This window comes from Larimichthys crocea, chromosome XIII (assembly GCF_000972845.2).
Source record: "Larimichthys crocea isolate SSNF chromosome XIII, L_crocea_2.0, whole genome shotgun sequence".
Taxonomy (NCBI): Eukaryota; Metazoa; Chordata; class Actinopteri; family Sciaenidae; genus Larimichthys; species Larimichthys crocea.
The window spans coordinates 29570125-29584560 of NC_040023.1; the positions used below are offsets into that span (position 1 = coordinate 29570125).

The 14436-nt window shown below is 39.3% G+C and overlaps 3 protein-coding genes across 5 annotated transcripts; 1 reads left to right on the plus strand and 2 right to left on the minus strand.

Moving 5' to 3' along the window:
- Nucleotides 1–934: 934 nt before the first annotated feature.
- pafah1b3 (platelet-activating factor acetylhydrolase, isoform Ib, gamma subunit) lies at nt 935–4913 on the minus strand. 3 transcript variants are annotated; one of them, XM_027286731.1, is made up of 6 exons: nt 4800–4913; nt 4156–4249; nt 3412–3501; nt 3159–3275; nt 2867–2989; nt 935–2371 (listed from the first exon to the last, which is right to left on the minus strand). In XM_027286731.1, the coding sequence occupies exons 2-6, from the start codon at nt 4234–4236 to the stop codon at nt 2111–2113; spliced, it is 672 nt and encodes a 223-aa protein (XP_027142532.1). In that variant the 5' UTR covers nt 4237–4249; nt 4800–4913; the 3' UTR covers nt 935–2110. The 3 variants fall into 3 exon arrangements, with proteins under 3 accessions (XP_027142532.1, XP_010733355.2, XP_010733353.2); XM_010735053.3 differs by lacking the exon at nt 4800–4913 and adding an exon at nt 4560–4646; XM_010735051.3 differs by lacking the exon at nt 4800–4913 and adding an exon at nt 4403–4611.
- On the plus strand, nt 4827–10252 carry prr19 (proline rich 19). Its single transcript, XM_010735050.3, has 4 exons — nt 4827–4940; nt 7105–8422; nt 9021–9160; nt 9279–10252. The coding sequence occupies exons 2-4, from the start codon at nt 7150–7152 to the stop codon at nt 9918–9920; spliced, it is 2055 nt and encodes a 684-aa protein (XP_010733352.3). The 5' UTR covers nt 4827–4940; nt 7105–7149; the 3' UTR covers nt 9921–10252.
- Nucleotides 10032–14370, minus strand: tlr21 (toll-like receptor 21). Its single transcript, XM_010735056.3, has 2 exons — nt 14294–14370; nt 10032–13408 (listed from the first exon to the last, which is right to left on the minus strand). Exon 2 carries the CDS (start codon nt 13284–13286, stop codon nt 10341–10343), a length of 2946 nt encoding a protein of 981 aa, XP_010733358.3. The 5' UTR covers nt 13287–13408; nt 14294–14370; the 3' UTR covers nt 10032–10340.
- Between the last annotated feature and the right edge of the window lie 66 nt (nt 14371–14436).

Below are 14436 nucleotides of genomic sequence, written 5' to 3' on the forward strand. Positions count from 1 at the left end.
CTGTGTCTCCTTATAAAGGTGGGTGTTGATTTCTGAAATTGTAGATGTGATGCATTCATCAACTGCCAGTTATGAAGCACGTCTTGCACAGCTAGCACCTATAGTGGGTGGCTGTGAATAATAGGAAATATGTACCTGTACCTGTGGGGCAAAAAAAAAAAGGATGGTTTTGAGTAACGGCTCATTGTCATGAGAGGTAAACAACCCACATCACCTGCACTACAGCATTCGAATGCCAAAGTTTCCTCAAGTGAAACCTTTCTTACGGGGTTTGTTTGTTTTTTTCTTTTATAAGGAACCTTTCATTACATGATCTCACTTTGAATAGTTATTTGTTAATCTATGCTTTCTCCTGCTAATCCATGATTACGTTTTGTTTTCAGTAGGCTATCGGTTACACTCTTTAAACAACACTGAAGGAAAAGATGTGAAAAAGATATTTAAATTCGTCAATTATTTATTTTATTTGGCGTACCACTCATATTGTCAATTTTAAACACTCTTTCGTGGTAAAAAGCGTCTCATGCTATACAGATCTCAGAGTCAATCAAAATTATGGGTACTTATCAGCCAGCCTGTCAGCATTACTGCAATGAATATGCCACTAGCTGTTACATGGAGTATTGTGAGTATAAGGTATTTTGCATGACGACTGTTGGAACGTGTCAGTCTTTTACCAATATCGGCATTCCTGAATGCAACTTAAGGGCAAAGCAAGACTTGCTCACACTCCTTAAGTTTCAGAAATTCAGCTCTTTGTCTCAGGCCAGAACAAAACCAGTCAACCAAAAATAATAAATCTCTTGTGTTCCTAACCCTGTATGTGTGCACTCTTGGTGAACCTGCTGGTTTATGATCAGTCTTCTTTACCCATGGAAAAGTAGCACTGCCTCAGTTAGTATCAGTAAACAGATCCGATCACAATCAGGGAAAGTTTTTTTTTTTTTTTTTTAATGCATTCTTTCATCACTTACACAATCAGCCATCCTGAATCATAATTCAAGTTCTGGAGCACATCCTTATCCAAGAGGCTCAGAATCATTTTAGTGTGAAGTAAAGCCTTTTTAGATAAGTCTGATGGGCCATTATGTTGCAGATTAAACTTTAAGCACAAGCAACTTCAGATACATGTGTACAACTTTACGACCTATTTAAATCCATTCATGTTTGCAACAAAACACAGCTTCTCACATCAAAATCTGTTGCTGTTACAACAGGGGAGCAATAAAGGTACAAGGACAATGATGATACAACATGTGACATGATAAAAAAAAGCAAATAGACAGTAACGGTCAATCAAAAACATTTGGTCAAATTAACATATACAAAAGACATCAGATATCACAACTGAGTAAATAAAGCCATCGCAAAATAAATGTAACTCATAGAACTTGAAACCAAAATGACATATCACAGCAATTTCCTGGTCAGGGTAGTTCTTAAATTTCAGATAATATCTTACCAGACATCATGGCACCCTAAAGAGCCAAAGAGTCGCACAACCGTTTCTAACCACTCTCCGTTCCAGTAACTTCAGACGCATGGTGTATTTTGCCATGAGAAGGTGTCATCTGAAAAGCTAAGGTAAATTTAGGTTTTTAATAAGGAGCAGCGACTAATGTTTTGACATACAGCATATCTTCATTGGAGTATAAAATCTTTTATGTATAACTGTGGCTTCTACTTTCACCTTTCAGGTATAATTTACTTGTCCCGACCCCATGGCTGGCAGCCAGGGACTTGCCCCTATTATATTCATCATTTGTGGCAGAGAAATGACATAATCCTGCTATGGAAAAAAAAACACTGAGAACTGAAAGCTAGTGGAACATTAACTTACCGGGAACTGAAGTAAGACTTTGTCTCTCTATAGCACAGCACATTTAATTTTTGACTGTATTATAAACACAAAAGACTTTATGGTCCCATTATCTGTAACAGTGGTCACCAACCCTGGCCATGAAGAGGACTTACAGAAATAATGTGTGCAGCTCTTAGCCCTTAACAGTTGATTCTATCCATCGTTCATGGTGTTAATAATCTGAGTATGGTGCTCTCTGGAAACAGGGATGAGGACCACTGTGGTAGTGTAAGTTTGTGCCCTAGTTGCTCAGTTCTCAGCAGGCTTATCTAGCATGGACTTAAGATGGGCGTGCAGGGGATCGCACACAGCCTGGTAGCCCTGAGGGGTCAGGTGAAGGTAATCGTACATGTCCTGATGGGAGATGCTACCATTGGAGTGGACGAAGCCTGGGTCCACATTGAGGAAAGAGGCATGGGGGAGAGACAATACAGCCTCCTGGACCAGCTTGTTCACCATGGCATTTCGCTCCCGGAGAGGGTTTGGCTGTTTACCTCTGGGCAGTATACTCTGGAAAACAGATTCATTTACTGTTACTGTTCTTAGCAGTATTTTTAGAAATATATGCACTGCATTGTACAAACTATTTACTATCTGAAGTATTGTTTTCCCAAAATGAAAATTAGGCTCAATCAGACATTAGCGAGTAAACCCACATGTGAACTGTCAACTGAAAGTTAAATGAGGTTTGTAGCCCCAGCTAACATACAGTGAGTTCACATGTAGTTCCAACTCAGCCCTCTCCAAAATAAGTAAACCCATCTAAATATAGTGTGAAAAGTAGAATATCTGCAAATAGTTTTATACACATTTTAAATCCTTTTTGTAACAAGCCACAAATGAGCCAAACATGTTGTTTACCTTAACAAAGCTCAGATGGAGCTACAAAAGGGTGAAATCACGTCGCAGTTTAATGATTGTACGAACTTAATTTGTCACTTTCAACGGACACAAAAAGCAAGTAAATCAACACTTTATTTGGGAATGCATCAGGAAATAACCTACCAGTACAACCGTGCGGGCATGGGGTAACTTGTTCTTGATGACTTGGACAATAGCCATAATACCTCCACAGATCTGTTCAGGAGTGTGACCGTGGTTGTTAGTGCCCACCCACAGCACTACAACCTACAACAACAAAAGAAGAAAGAATTCATGACTGAGCACGCCATTGATAGTTCAGGGTCAGTATAATGTACCCGGAGCACAATCAAGTCAAGCACAATCAGTCTACTGTGTAAATTAATAAAAACAAAAAAGAATGATCATGTTATTTATTTTTGGTTGTGCTTAGCACCTTTGGGCTGATGTTATCCAGCTCGCCGTTGCTCAGTCTCCACAGCACATGTTGTGTTGCATCACCACCCACCCCAAAATTGAGGGCATGGAGAGGAGAGAACAGCTGTCGCCATATCTGCAGAGAAACCATAACAACAAAGCATCCACATGTTGAACCCTCACAGAAGATGTGCATCGATGTATTTTAGAACAAAACTAGCTATCGAACATTGTATACAGAACCAGACACATTAAAATTATTCATGTTTTACCCCAAACTGGTGCATGAGCTGAACAAGAGAGTCTCCAACAAACAGGACATCGGGCTCTTTGTCTTTGCTGTCAGACACGAAGCGGTTGTGCTATAAAAAAGAAAAAGGGGACAATTTTTTTTTATATAATATTAAGCATCGGACTACATGCAGCATCATAGGTTATTCTTGAAGGTGAGATAGATAGATAGATAGATAGATAGATAGATAGATAGATAGATTCGAATTAACCTTTAACAAGTATCTATACATTAAAATTTAAATATGTACAGAGAAATTAAACATTTGTCGCAAAATTTAACATTTGCATAGGATTTAAACATGTGCAGAAGTTTTAAAAATGTGCAGGGGAATTAAACATTTGCACAGAAGATAAATATATAACTGTGTTAAGAAGTTAACCCGTGCTAAACATCTGTACAAAGACTATATAAAAAGGAGAAAGTGATTAGTTATTTAGGTATGGAAAATGTAAGATATTAATGTGAATGCTAAATATATCAGTGGATTAAATATCAGTGTATATCCCAATGTCTATGATGAAAAGTAATGCTACTTTGCATAAGGATCTGTCATAATTATTAGTCTTTACATCAAAATAAATGATATCTAATTAATTAGTCATCTGTTTTCCAAAGGACTTAACATTAGCAGCAATGCAGGGCTGTTGTTACGTTGTAGCTATGTAAAGAAAACAGTAAACAAGCAAGAGAAAACTCATAATAATGAGGATTTTTCACACACCAGAGACATCCATCGTCCATCTCCCTGGATGTCTTCACAGGGAGTGGGTGTGGCGGCTGGGTTTGGCTCCTCTGCACTCATGATTTGGCTCTATCTGTGCTGGGAAAGCAGTCACGGAGGCTTTTTGATACTTTTTTTTTTTTTTTTACAACGGAAACAAGCCGATAAGTCAACAGCCTATAGCTAGAAAAGCTGGCTAAGCCTATATGAGGTTGCTCAAATTAGCCACATTAGCTCGCCTACTTACTGAAACACAAGATAGATGTAGTTTAACTGAGAGATACCGGCCACACACACTTGTAACACGGATTGTTATTAACTATGCAACCCTGTATTGTGCAAAAGGGAATAAGGAGAGCTTTATATAGCGGCTACATTTAAAGATATTACTGAATAAAGGCTACCATAAAATCAAAAAATCGTCATCTCCCAATTCACTTTCAGGAAGTAAATCTTCACTATAGTCGCACGTACCATTGTTGTCCACGGGCAACAAATTATACGTTTTCGTTTATTTCAGCACAACACGACACTTTATAAGTACTGTGCGCTTTAGTTCGAATTTTAGAATATATCATATAAATAAATGACGCGTAAATTATAGCTCAAGTGGAGAAATAACATAAAAGGTGAGATTGATTCACCTCCTCGTCCGTGTAAAGTGGACTCGCCCTGTTTGCTGGTGTTCGCGGGAGTTGTTGCTGCGCGACACATCTGCGGCGGCGTGTTGCCGAGCAACGACGGATTTAACACAAGGCAAAGACGCGATGGCGGCGATAGTTTCGGTAAGTTAAGTTGTTAATTAATGATTTTAAAGTGCGGATAAACATGTTTCACACTTCATCTGCCGTCATGTGTGCCCAAATTAATCTTAGATAACATGTTTCGTCGGAGTTACAGCTGAATACTGTGAACTGCAAACAGGTGTGCTTAAAGTTAAAGTGCACCTGGTGGTTGATCACTTAACTAGCCAGCTAACAGTTAAGGTGGGACGAGCTGCAGGGGGCGCAGTCTCAGGGATGTTGCCTCAAGTTTTTAATATTTTAACCATTATTTGGTGTTTAAAGGGGCGTGACATTAGTTAGATGCTGTCTGTTTTTGTTTCATTTCCAGGTTACAGTGTGGTCACATTTTCTGAAGGCGTGTGCCAGAGATTGTAACCTTGTTTAAAAACACGTTATCTTAGGCTGCAAGCAGGGTCGCCGCCAGGAATTTTGGGCCCCATGACAAAAAAAATCAAATTGGGCCCCCCTCCTCTGTGCAGCTGTTGTCACCACATCTCTAGGACCTAACTATCCCATCAAAAGATTTACATAACTTTAATCAAAGGCTTGCAACTGTTTTGCATCGTGTAGTTCAATACTAGTACTAGCACAATATTTACTGCTGGTGATTTGTACATGCATGCAAGCCACCATAAAAATGTGCTAAAGGCTATTTTTATTTAACTTTTACTGCCCAAAACACACAAAAACTAAATTAATTTCATTATTATATTTGAAATATATAAACTCAGTGATGATGGTTTAATAATTTTAAATTGGTGTTTACTTATGTTTTGGGGCCCCTGTCAGTCGTGGGCCCTTGGAATTGTCCTAACCCCCCCCCCCCCTTTATACGGTCCCAATTGTACCATATATTTTTTGCATATAACAGTATGAGTTTAATGGTTCAGTCTAGGATGGTATTATATGGATGCATACCCCTCAGAGATTTGTGACTTACAATTAGCAAATTTATGATCTCCTGACGTAGTGAATATAGATTAAAATACACATAAATGCATACAAATGTACTGGAAATAATTGCCTCAAAATGTATTTGTGTTTACCGCAACTCAAATTAGCCCTTATTTACATAATAATAATGCATCTCGACTGTCACACTCACAGAACTGGTTGTTTTAATCAATATTTTAACCATCATTTAGTCTTTAAAGGGTGTGACAAGAGGTAGATGCTGTATATTTTTGTTTAATTTCCTGGTTACAGTGGGGTCACATTTTCTGAAGGCATGTGTCAGAGATTGTAACGTTGCTGAGACGTGTTTTTGACAGCTTTAGAAAGTGAGAAGACGTTTATAAATATTAGAATTTTATCTTAGGCTATATTTAATAATTGTGTGTGTTGTGTGGTGTGGGTGTGTGTGTGTTGTGTGTCTATATATATATATATATATATATTAATATATATATATTATATAATTTCTATTTATATTATATATATATATATTATATTTATCATATATATTTTGCATATGACAGTATTAGTTTAATAGTTTAGTTTACCTTTTGGTGTAGTGACAAAAAAAAAAATACACAAACAGCTTTAAAGCTACTGCAACTCAAATTAATCACCCCGTTTATATCTGTGAGGTTTCCAACCACATTGTCAGCCAGTTTAAATATACCATGGAGGTTGACTGATAGCCGCTTGCCCATTATGGCAAGAGGTTAGGGGAGTTATGTATAGTAATGTTGACAGTAAAGAGAGGCAGGAAGAGAGGCAGCTGTGGTTTAAGACCCAGCTTTTATATGTGGTACATGCTACATCCTGTGAGCTTCGGAGGTGAGTGTATTGTGTAATTCACACCTTAAATCTCTTTTAAGGGGCCCATCCAGCAAAGCATAAACATCCTGTGTTATAAAGGGTGATATGTACTCTTAAGAATTGTATTATTGGTCACAGAAGGTGAGGTGCAGACATTTCAGCAGGGCAGAAACATACTCTGAGTATGTATTGTTTTATTCAGTGGTATCTTTTTAAATAACATGCAAATGAATTGTCCTAAAGTTGCACTCTTTTGTAAAAGGGCCTGTTGTAAAGTCAAGCAAAAGTCCAACAACATTTTCATTGAAACATTGGTGATACGCTTGATAAAGTTGACTTCATTGAGTTGCAACAACATGCTGCATCGTTACTGTAACCGTCTTATCTCTGTTTCTTATAGACTCGCACATGACTACACTTATCTTTCTAAAGAATCCAGTGCAGCATGAACTACGTCTGTATCAGGTCTTTATCAGACAAAGAAAATATCTTACCTCCTGATGTTTTCAACAAGAAATTGAAAACGGCAGATAAAAACGGCTCAGTGAGCAGATCCACTGCAGACCGCTTAAACCATTATAGTGAAAGAGATGAGCAGCACAAAATAAAGCGACTGAAGAGCCGGAGGGAGAGGAGCCAGATGAGAGTGAAAGAAGCTTCAAAGTACAAATCACATCGACATCACTGCCGTAGTAAGATCAGTAAAGACTTGGCACATGTCCATAACTGCTGTCATAGTAGCTGTCATTGTCCTTCAAGGAGAGATGTGCTGTTTCCAAATGTCGTTCCTGCAGCACAAGAGCCCAGTATCATCACAGACAGTCGCCTGACAGGACACCAAGGTCTGTTCAACCATGAGGTGAAGTCTATCGCCATTGAACGCTTGTTAGGTAAGCAGGGGAAACTGGAGAAAAGTGGACAGCAAGTACAAGAAAAGAGCAATGCTACTTCACGCCTATCTTCAACACCTCCTGTTGCGTCTCCATTGTCTGTTAACGATCTGTTGGGTGCTGATACTGATGAAGTTATGCTATTTGAAAAAAAAGCAGACCCCGCTACAAAGACCCATGATGATTGCCAGGACGAAGCAAAGAAAATCAGTCAGGGGTCAGATATTACACCAGGGCAGAGACCACAGCAACAGCTTGTTCTTTCATCTGGAAGCATTCCCTCATCTAAACGCACCTCAGTGGATGCAGCAGTAAGCAGTAAGACCTGGAAGACAAACCCTGGCATGTCTGAAAAACGCAGAGAGGCACAGGTGACTCCCACTGTTGACAGAAAACATGTGAAGACATTAAATAAGAGGGTGAAGGGAAACATAAATTCTACTCTGGAGCACACCCCAAAGAGCCAGAAGCCACCAGTCCATCAACCTCATGGTCTCAACCCAACCCCACTTCAGCTCTCCAGCTCGCACACTGCAGACAGCTTTGTCATACAGTACAGAAGACAAGATCCAAACTCTGTATCTAAGTCTGTCAGTACAGTGGCAGCACGTTTGTGTGACACTCTGCAGTTCCCACTTCTAACAAGGAGAAGCCTGGTGGCAGAGACCAGGGAGGTGCTGTTGAAAGCTCTTCGGGAGTGGCATGGACCCCAGCTTCAGGAGAACCTCCTCGAGGTGCAGCGATGCCTCAGCTTTGGCACTGATCACACAAAGGAAGTCCAGAATCAGGAGCCAACCATGGTAGAAAAAGATGAGCTTCTGCATGCAGGTATGGACTGAAACAGTAGACGGCTCTGGGATTTACATAATAAAAATGAATTTGGACTAACGGGAATGTGTATTGTGTCTCCTGCACACTCACATGAATACTTCCTCATGAGCCACTGGTTAAAACATGCCATAACACTACTACTACCTTTAAGTAACTTAATGGTGACTTAGATTCATAATTTTTCAAGTCCGGCATAAAAGAATAGAACCTATATGAAGAATGTAACAGGTTTGTGAATGGAGGTGACGGAGGGTAAAAGAGTCCACATTTTATGTAAAAATTAGAAAAAGTTTATCTGAAGTTAATATGAGGGTTCAGCAGTCTGAATCAAACAAATCAAGTCTATCATCTAATTTTACAGTACTATTTTATGTTTAATGTGAACTGGAGTGTTTCCATGTTTAGCTGCAGTGGAGGAATAGTAACAAAAACGCTTAAACTTTGGAGGATATCTACATGATCTGTAAGACTTGTGTCCGTTTTCAGAAGCTGGATGGGTACACATCAGTCCAAACAGTGAACTTTATGTTTCTTAAAAAAGCAGTAGTAAGCACTGCTAAGTTTCTTGTTTTCAGTTGTGCCTTCTTCTTTTTAGATGCGTTCCCAACAGTCTTTCAAGCCATAACTGCTAGACCGTCACGTTTTGACATGCAGGAAACCACAGCTCTCAAAATTACAAGAAATAGGCATTTTAACTTGAAGTCCAGCCCACAGCTACACCACAATCTAAATCAGGTAAGACATCATGTTTACTCTCTCTTACTAACGTGAATTTGACCTATCGCCTAGCTCTCCTTCAGTAATCTGATAATGACTCTGATAATTCAAAATCTTTTCTGGTTTTCATGTAAAGACTGCTGAATGGTTGACAAGCCCTGTGCAGCCTTCTGTCGGCCTTTTGGATGATCTCCTCAGACCGACTCGCTCTCCTCAGCTCTGCATGGACTTTGAGTCCTCTGGAGTTACAGCCAGCAATCATTTATTTGCACCCTCTCCGACCTCATGCTGGGCAGAAGAAGCCTCAGCATCTCCGCACTGGGGCAACATATTCAACAGGCCGAAGAGCAAAGAGGCTGTTATGTTTGGTTCTTTTGAAAACAACTATATAAACCACAGAAGAGCAGTTACAGAGAGGAGCAGGGGATCTCAATACAACAATGACAACGTCCAGCCTTACTTTTCTTACCAAGCACAGCTGCCTGACAGACATGCAGCTCAGCCAGTACATTTTCCTCAGGAGCGAGGCCGATTTGAAACCGACAGATACTCGCTGGCTCCCTCCTTTTCTGCCCAAAGTCACTACCCTCAGCAGCACAACAATTTCCAGCCTTTCAGCCAATTCAGTCACTCTTCATCCTGTCCTCCCCTCAGGTCCCACCACACTGACATGATGCATTACCCGCCATCTCACATGCTTGAAAGAGACCCTGCACCTCCCCTTTCTTCTTTCACGAGCCCTGAGCACTGGTCCTTCCCTCCTATGAGACTCTACTAATGTGTGTTGAAGCTCTGCATAGAGAATAATCTAGCAATAGCAATAGCTGAGCTCAAGAGTAAACTCTTATTTTGTCCCATTTATGCTGAGTTAAAGAAACACACAATTATGTATTGTTTGCCTCCATGGAGCATTTTTAATATGCAGAATTGTATATTAACACATCTTTGTTAAAGAATTTTAGCTAACAATACCCTATTGTGAAAGCTGTTTGATATTTTGTTGTGTGTGTGTGGGGGGGCTAAATTTAAATGCAAGAAAATACATTTGTACAATTGTGCAATAGAGACATGCAATATCATTGCTAAATATACAATAAACTGAGCACAATATATTAAATGTCTGATTCATGCTTGTATAGGTTATTAGTCTTAAAATGCATCACACTACATTTAGAGCATATTTTCATGACCCTCTGTTTCAAGGTTGCAAGTAAAAGTTTTCATCTGATGTCTCAATCACCTTCATCTGATCTTCAGTTTCTTCAGTTACACGTTTATCGCTTTCATAAGTTTCCACCGTTTCCAGCCTACTCCCCGTTCTTATTGCCCTACGTAGCTGATTCCAAAATAGGTCTTGGGCCTGAGTTGGGTCAGTGCAGTCTAAGCCAGGCCACTGCAGATAAGTCTTCTTTAACATGATTTTCCTCATGCGGTGATAGGACGACAAGTGCCTTTCAGCGATTGGCTCCAGAAACACGAGCAGGAGAACATCCCGGTGCTCATCAAACAGTCTGTAGCTGGCCAGTTGGATTTCCAGAGAACACCACTCACTTTTTAGGAAATTTCTGCTCACCACACAAATAGTTTTCCGGCTGCCATACACAGCAGAGACGATATTGTCCACAATATCACGGCCCAGCTCAAAGTCCCTGTGATGTAGGCAAAGTTTAAAAGACGATCCATTTCCCTCTAGGTTGGGCAGCAACTCGTCCATGACCCATTGTTCGTCAGAGGAATTATAGGAAATGAACGCATCATATTTGCAATTTTCCTCCTCATCTCTGAGTCTGCGCCACTGCTCACTAAACCAGGAGCGGAACACATAGTAGCCGTACTTCATTTTCCAGTAGAGTTTGACATAAAGTAAAGGAGTGACTGTGAACAAAAAGATCACAATTGCTGTACTTAAGAACATGTACTTTCCTAGATCTATGAAACAAACCTTGCTATCAAAGTTGTAGAATTTGTGTCCTGGATTGTGTGGGCAACTCAGACTGTAGAGATAGACCACCTGGACATTTGGGTTATGAACTGTCCAATTTCTCAGCAAGGTGTTCTCGCAGGTGCAGCTTAAAGGAATATTACGTAAGTCAAGATAGTGGAGTTTAGTTAAACTTTGCAGTGCATCAACATCGATGCTCTGCATCACATTGTGGTTGAGCTGCATTGTGCGTAACTTTGTAAGATTCCCAAAAACCTCCTTAGAGAAATTCTGAATGCCAATATTTTCTACAGCCAACTTGGTCAAATTTCTTAGATTTTTAAAAACTCCAGGCTCTAGTTGTGTCACCCCAACACAGCAGTCATCCAATGAGAGGAAACGTAACTCTGTCAGATCATCAAAGGCATCAGGAGGAAGATGAAAGATCTTATTGTTGGTGAGATACAAAGATTTCAGCGAGTAGAGGCCACGGAAAAAATTGCGGGGTATAGCGGTGAGGCCGTGTGGCTGCTGCGCATCTAGTTTCAGATCACTGAGTTTTCTGAAATTCACAAATGGTGAAAAAGTGAATTTTCCAGTGCGAAAACAAATCTGATTGCCTTTTAAATCCAGCACTGTTAGAGTGTTTTGAAATTCGCGATAGTGGGAAGTGTCAATTGTTTTAAGATTGTTTCCATCTAGATAGAATTTGGACAGACGTTTTAGTCCATTAAGGCCAGATGGTTGAAAATAAGTAATCTTGTTACCTCCTAGGTCCAGTGTAGTCAGATTCCTGAGATTGAAGAAGGTCTCATTAAAAATGACTGAAATACGGTTGTTACGTAGGTTAAGGACTTGTAGGCTGTGAAGATCTTCAAATGTCTTCTTGAACAGATCAGTCAAGAGGTTATTGTCCAAACGAAGAGTCTCAAGCTCTTTTAAACCTTTGAAAGCTTCAAGATCAAGATAAGCAATTGTGTTTATGTTAAGTTTTAAAGTCTTAATATTTGGTGTATGATAGAAAGCATGAGAGCCAACTGAAAGGATGCGGTTGTAACGATAGCTCACCTCTTCCAGTTTTTTAAAATAAACCATATTTTGTGTTTTACATTTTGGAAGGCCGGTGAGATGGTTATGTTCTGCACTAAAGCCTTTTATATCTATCTGATCCTTGAGAAAGTTAAGACAATCAACACTTTTCAGTTCATTGCGGGATAGATCCAAAGCCACCTTGATCTTAGGACAATAGCGCAGTGCATCATTTGTTATATTCTGAATCTCATTACTCACCAAGTTCAAATTTCTAATCACTTTCACCTTTCTCTTTAACAGTCTGCACAGCCCCATGAGCAGACTGTCATTTTTTAGACCTGTGTTAGAGAAATCAACATGGCCTGCATAGATGTTGCTCATGTTTAAAAACTCTATTATCTTGACACTTGTTGAACGTAGGCGCAGATACTTTACATTCCTTAAATCCATTCCTTGAAAAGCCTCTGTAGGAAGCCTAGGATTGTATGACAAATCTAGTAGCTGGATGAAGCTGAAAAACCAATGGTTACATCCTAATGTAGACAGGTTGTTTCTACATATATATAGCGTAGTGAGGTTTTGGGGTAGTGACACATTTGAGTGACCGAGAGAGGTAAAATTATTAAAGCAAAGATCTAGTATTCTCAGGCGTGTTAGATTTGACACAGATTCAGCAATCTCTGAGAAATTCGTCAGAAAGTTTTGCCTTATGAGTAAAGTGTCAAGATTGGGAACATTAAGAAAAATGCCCTCAGGAAGCTGCTTTAGTGTATTGTTCACCAGTGAGAGAAAGACAAGGCTGTGCAGATCCTTAAACAGAGAAGGGTTGAGCTCTGAAAGGTTGTTGGAGGTCAGATTTAGATGCGTAAGTTGAGTTAAGTCCTTGAAAGCAAATGGGTCGATGGTCGTCAGGTGATTATGATCCAGTCTGAGGCTTTGAAGGTTTGGTAGGTTAACAAAGGTCTTGTTGGGAATGTGGCTCACACGACTAAAAGAGATGTTGAGATTAATGGTAGATGACGGCAGGTCGTTTACAATAGCCGAGATGTTGTTGGTCCTTCTTTCGATGCAATTGAAAGTTTTTTCTTTGTTCTGGTCTTCAATGCAGTTGTTAAAGCTGTAACCACTGATGAGTTGAACAGCATCAAGAACAACCGCAACTGACAGAAGCTGATGAATAAGACTTGCCATTTTCTGTCTTCTTTTAGTCCAGAGAAGCAGGATTTTAAACTACTTTCATCAGTGTCTTGAATATTATGTTGCAAATGTCTGTCAACAAGGGCTTTGGGTTGGTTCATCAGCTGAACAGGAATCTGAGGACAGAGAGCAGGACTTAACACACATCACACATTTGAAGTTGCAATTCCAAACTGCCGCCACAATCACTAGTGCACGTCAGTCCTTTTAAAATATTTTTACAGGATAAATGTAATTTGTATTCATAGATAGATATTTTAATTGATAAGCTCTACAAAAGTTTTAAACGTACCTTTAAAACACGCTGGAAAAACAAGTTTCATTCATCTCTAATATTTACTTTGTCTTTTTATAGAAAATTTAAATTGCCCTATTTTTATGATAGTGTTACAAAAACCAAATTCCAATTTCTCCCGGGTTACTATAAATAAAAGTCTTATATAAAAGCATCCACTTATCCTGACTTTACATCTTTGTTTGCCAAGAAGTGTCCCAGTTCCTCTTGTGATATTTTCATATCCCTTTTCACTCTTCCCTAATGTTACCCTGTTGCCCCTGACATTTGGTTCACTTTATTATAATCCACAACTGACACTGTAAAAAAAAACAACCTTTGTTGCAATCTTAGTTTAACTACGACACTTTGGGCTGCACCAAGGTAACGGTTACAAGAATGTGCTATTAACCACTAAATTATGGCAACATCTTTTTGACAATCCACATATGAGCGATAGCAGCATTGGCACAGGGAAGTCTCCCAGTGTGTGTCTGAAACAATCTGTGTACATTTTCTTATAAACATTCAGTTTTAAATCATTACTTGTCCTACATTTTACGAAGGTATTTTTTAGTATAAAACAAACAAGTAACAAAGATATCCTGAGAGAATCATTGTCATGTAATCTTTCACACAATCTTTTAGTCACCTGATTCAAACAAACATACTTCCAAGTAGCTGTTAAATATAGTCTTATATCTGAGGTTAAAATTAATAGCATTACCTCTTCAAATGAATGTTGATCCCTTCACCATGTCTCTTCAGTAACCTTCTTCTGCCATGGATATCTTAGATAAAAACTAAATCAGGAAGAGGAAGCTGGGTGAAACCCATTCTCTTTTCAGTCACATGAAAAGGCTTAAATCA

Coding starts and splice junctions, on each gene's coding strand:
- prr19 (XM_010735050.3), top strand. CDS start 7,150: ATGAACTACGTCTGTATCAGGTCTTTATCAGACAAAGAAAATATCTTA. Junction 8,423..9,020: donor AGATGAGCTTCTGCATGCAG/GTATGGACTGAA, acceptor TCTTCTTTTTAG/ATGCGTTCCCAACAGTCTTT. Junction 9,161..9,278: donor TACACCACAATCTAAATCAG/GTAAGACATCAT, acceptor TTTCATGTAAAG/ACTGCTGAATGGTTGACAAG.
- pafah1b3 (XM_027286731.1), bottom strand. CDS start 4,236: ATGAGTGCAGAGGAGCCAAACCCAGCCGCCACACCCACTCCCTGTGAA. Junction 3,502..4,155: donor ATGGACGATGGATGTCTCTG/GTGTGTGAAAAA, acceptor TCTTTTTTATAG/CACAACCGCTTCGTGTCTGA. Junction 2,990..3,158: donor TGGATAACATCAGCCCAAAG/GTGCTAAGCACA, acceptor TTGTTGTTGTAG/GTTGTAGTGCTGTGGGTGGG.
- tlr21 (XM_010735056.3), bottom strand. CDS start 13,286: ATGGCAAGTCTTATTCATCAGCTTCTGTCAGTTGCGGTTGTTCTTGAT.